A 4,017-nucleotide genomic window follows, 5' to 3' on the forward strand; every position below is an offset into this window, starting at 1 on the left:
ACACATACACCCACACCACACATACACACGGGGGGAGGAGAAGAGGAGGAGGAGGAGGAGAAGGAGGAAGAAGAAGAGGAGGAGGAGGAGGAGGAGGAGGAGGAGGAGGAGAGTGAAAATGGCCTGAGAGGACGTACAGCCCTGTGGACACTGCCCTGGAGTGCCACGGGAAAATAAACAGAAATGGATGGAGCTGTAGTGAGACAGCATTGCCAGACCCTCTCCTGTCCATCCATCTAGGTGTCATCCATCTGTTGCGTCTTTCCAGCAGTTATATAACTAACAGAATTAATAATTTATTCTTTATTTTCAAACACTTAAAATATTAGCATATTGTGCTGTGTTGTTTAATAAGCAGAGTGTAGGTGTACTGCTATGTCACTTGTTAGATTAGGGACAGATGTTCTGAGGGCAGAGAGGGATGGAGCAGCATCTGAAATTACTTGATGCCCACCCTCGAGCCTGATTTCCAGACATCTTTTGGCCTTACCAAATGGTTCCATGTGAAGTTCAAGTTGCAGTCCCCAAAATGATAGTGGGACTTCAATGCAGGGTTTGGAGAAAAGTGGAGCTGGGTGCACAGAGACTCTGAACTGCCTTCAGGTTTTAAAGGACAGGGGAAAAAAGCTGTTCTCAAGGCAATTTTATTGCACCTACACAGGAGAACAGCAAGACATTTCTTGAGGCTAAGGTCCTGCCTGCTATGAGTGGACATATCCCTGGATTTCTTGTACCTCAACATTGATACAGTCTGTATCTCATGAGGAGATTCATGGCTTTGACAAGAATTTCTCTGATTCTTGCCCATTCTTCATATTGATAAACAACACTATCCATCAGAAAGGTACAGACTGCCAGAGTTCAGGAAACGGTCCAGGCAGCTATAGAGATGCTGCATTAGTCCTGAAATAAAATATCCGATGGAACCTAGTTTTATAAAGAAAGAGGGACCTAATTATCCCAGAATTCTAGAGGCTCAAGTTCCAAGATCAGTTAGCGTTCTGTGAAGGAATCCTGCTGGTTGGTGCCTTAATGGTAGGAGTCATTGTGTCACAATGGAAGCCAGAAAACCATTTAAGATCTGAGCTGTCTCCTAATGGGTTCTCAGGAGAGGAACCTTAGTCCTTTACAAAGGCAGATCCCAAATGACTTAAAGACCTCATTCCAAGCCTCCCTTTCTTAAAGGTCCCATATCAATTCTTAGGGATCACACCTTTAGCATATGAACCTCCCAGAGACAGTCAAACTGCGATCCATCACTCAAGATTCTTAAATGTCATAAGCACTTGGGTGAGTTGACAACCAATATCATATCTGAAGCATTTTGTGTTTTTAAAGAATGAGACAAGTGAATCCTCGACCTGCTAACGTTTATTCAATATTCTTTGAAATTAGCAAGAATCATAAGAAGCACATATCAATCAAATACAGCCACAAAAATTGTCTTGGGTATAAATAAATGTGCACTATAAGAAACACTACAGAAGGGACTGGCACCTCTTACATGTCACTACCTCTTAGCAAGAAACACCTGCAACGTAATTTAGTCCACTCACAATTAAAAAGAAAAATGCTTGACTTTTAAAGAAAAAACTGTAGGTTGAAACTGATCACTATTTGCCTCCCTAGACTCTTTCCTTGTTTATGTTTACAAGGTCAAGTTCAAGGACTGATACAAAAAAAAAAAAAAAAAACGACTAAAACAAACTGTTAAGAACAACATTTCCTCAAAGTTCAACACAACAGTGCAGAAAATAAGTTACTTACCCATGCACAGAATAAGGCAGAGGCTAATTTCATTCAGGTTAGGAATAATAAATTTAACTAGTTTTCATTTTTCACAAAACAAACATCTCGGACGCCACGTCATATTAAGTAACGATTATACTGAATTATGCATCATACTCTATTTATTTTCCTAACTCTACTCAGAAAGCCGGCATCACACATCAGAAGAAACTCTTCCTACTAAGGTTTATTCTGTAACAACCAGAAGTCCGTCTGGGTTTTATGGAGGGTCTACTGTCAAAAGAGCCCATCCTTGTTGAAGTATACAGTGTTGAGAGCTGAAAGTACATTAAAACATGGTCTACGGATTTCACAAATTCTGGTTTTTTTTAAAATACTGTTTTTTAAACTAAAAGCTGCAGAAAATTAGTTCCTCGGTAGTCTACTGAAAACTCTTGAGCAGCTAACATTTTACATCTCTTAAGCTTTTTAATTTTCTTAAAAATATTTAAACGATCTTAATATCTCATATGTTTTTGAAAAATAATCCCAAAAAAAGATTACAAATCTTTTGTTTTAATCAGTGTGACCAAGGGCTTGTCATCGGGGCTGTAATCCTCATAGGCAATGGGAGTCACGTCGTACATTGCAGGCCGAGACTTCTTCCCAAACCTGAAATCATAGACACAGAGGACTCTGGTTACATGAGTATTGGACCTCAAGTTCTAGTCAAGGTAGGTGGTAAGAATAACTTCCATCAAGTAGCTGTTGCCTGTGCATGGGGATCTAAGCTCGACTCTCTAACATTTATATAAAACTGGGGCAGAGGTGCTGCTGTAACCCAGTGCTGGAGGCAAGGAGGGGAACCGGTGGATCCCAGGTCTCTTGGCAACCCAGCCCAGCAAATTGGTGAGCTGAGCTGAGCTGAGCTGAGCTCTGGGTTTAATGAAGGACACTGTCTCAAAAATTAGTAGGCAGGACAACCAAGAAAGTAGCTGCACATGAACCTTTGACCTTCACATACACATACTCATACACACACACATACACACACATACACATGCACACAACACATACTTACACATACATAACCTATGTACAACACACAGAGACATATACTCACATACATCTGTATAACATACACATGCATATACCCACATACCCAGATATAACACACACATACATATACATGCATAACCTACATATAATATACATACACATGCATGCACTCACATACCTACATATAACATAGACACACATTCAAGCATATATATACTCACATACCCATATACATCTATTACCCATATGCAAGAACAGCATTCAAGAGTTAAATGGAACTACAAAAATGCTCTGAAGTTTATACTTTAGCATGTACAAAAATTTGACGCATATTGATATTAGCACTGAAGGATGCTAGTTCATTAGTTCAGGAGGCAATCTGGATTAATGAGAAAGCATCCTGGTTAAATCTTAGTGGATCAGGCAGCAGGACAGCTCCACAGAAGACTTAAGAAGACATATATTGATTTCTCCTTTTCATCAAGTCCCATAAATATCTGGAGTGACAGTTTTGTTTTACATCCACTCTTATGACTAGCATACACAATGGCAGGTGATGGTCCCCAGGTAGCACTCAGACAGCCTCTGCCCTGGTGAAAAGGCTCTGCCATCCTTTGAGATTCCCAACACAAAAACCTCAGCAGAAAGAAATAACTTAAAACACCGAGGTGTTTGTCCACAAATGCTGCTGGGGATCACCATCAAGTCCTACCCTTCAGGGATCACCATCAAGTCCTACCCTTCAGTTGTCTTGGCCCTCAGGAGCACTCTTTTTCTCTGAGTACCAAGCTATTGTCCCAACAGATCCATTTGTATCACAGTCTCCTCAGCAGCAGGACTGATGCCCAGAAGTTAGCAGAATCAAAACACCAAGTGCAGGACTTTCTGCCAAGCCAGTATTCAGAGAGCAGTTATTAAAACATGGTGTGTTCAACTTCTGGGTGGTCTCTTCCAACTTGAGACCTCAGTTTCCCCCAAGTCTCCAGAGTGGAACACGTTTTAAAGTCTTCCATGGAAACCTACCATGTTTCTTCTCACATATAACATAAAAACAAAACAAAACAAAGCAAAAACAAAATCAAAAACTGACTTTACATCCAACAGGGCTCATTTAAAAGAGATTTAAAATTTTTGGAGTTCAGCTTCTTGAGCTCTTTGTATATATTGGATATTAGTCCTCTATCAGATTTAGGATTGGTAAAAATTCTTTCCCAATCTGTTGGTGGCTTT

At 40.3% G+C, this 4,017-nt stretch overlaps 1 protein-coding gene across 1 annotated transcript in view; it reads right to left on the bottom strand.

Moving 5' to 3' along the window:
* Window positions 1-1,353: 1,353 nt before the first annotated feature.
* Dner (delta/notch like EGF repeat containing) overlaps window positions 1,354-4,017 on the bottom strand; it is a 302,088-nt gene continuing 299,424 nt past the window's right edge. The window contains exon 13 of the mRNA XM_021198700.2: window positions 1,354-2,400. Coding sequence (XP_021054359.1) covers window positions 2,289-2,400 — 112 coding nt within the window. The 3' untranslated portion in view covers window positions 1,354-2,288. The remainder of the gene's footprint in view (window positions 2,401-4,017) is intronic.

The sequence above is a fragment of the Mus pahari genome, chromosome 5 (assembly GCF_900095145.1).
Source record: "Mus pahari chromosome 5, PAHARI_EIJ_v1.1, whole genome shotgun sequence".
Classification (NCBI taxonomy): domain Eukaryota; kingdom Metazoa; phylum Chordata; class Mammalia; order Rodentia; family Muridae; genus Mus; species Mus pahari.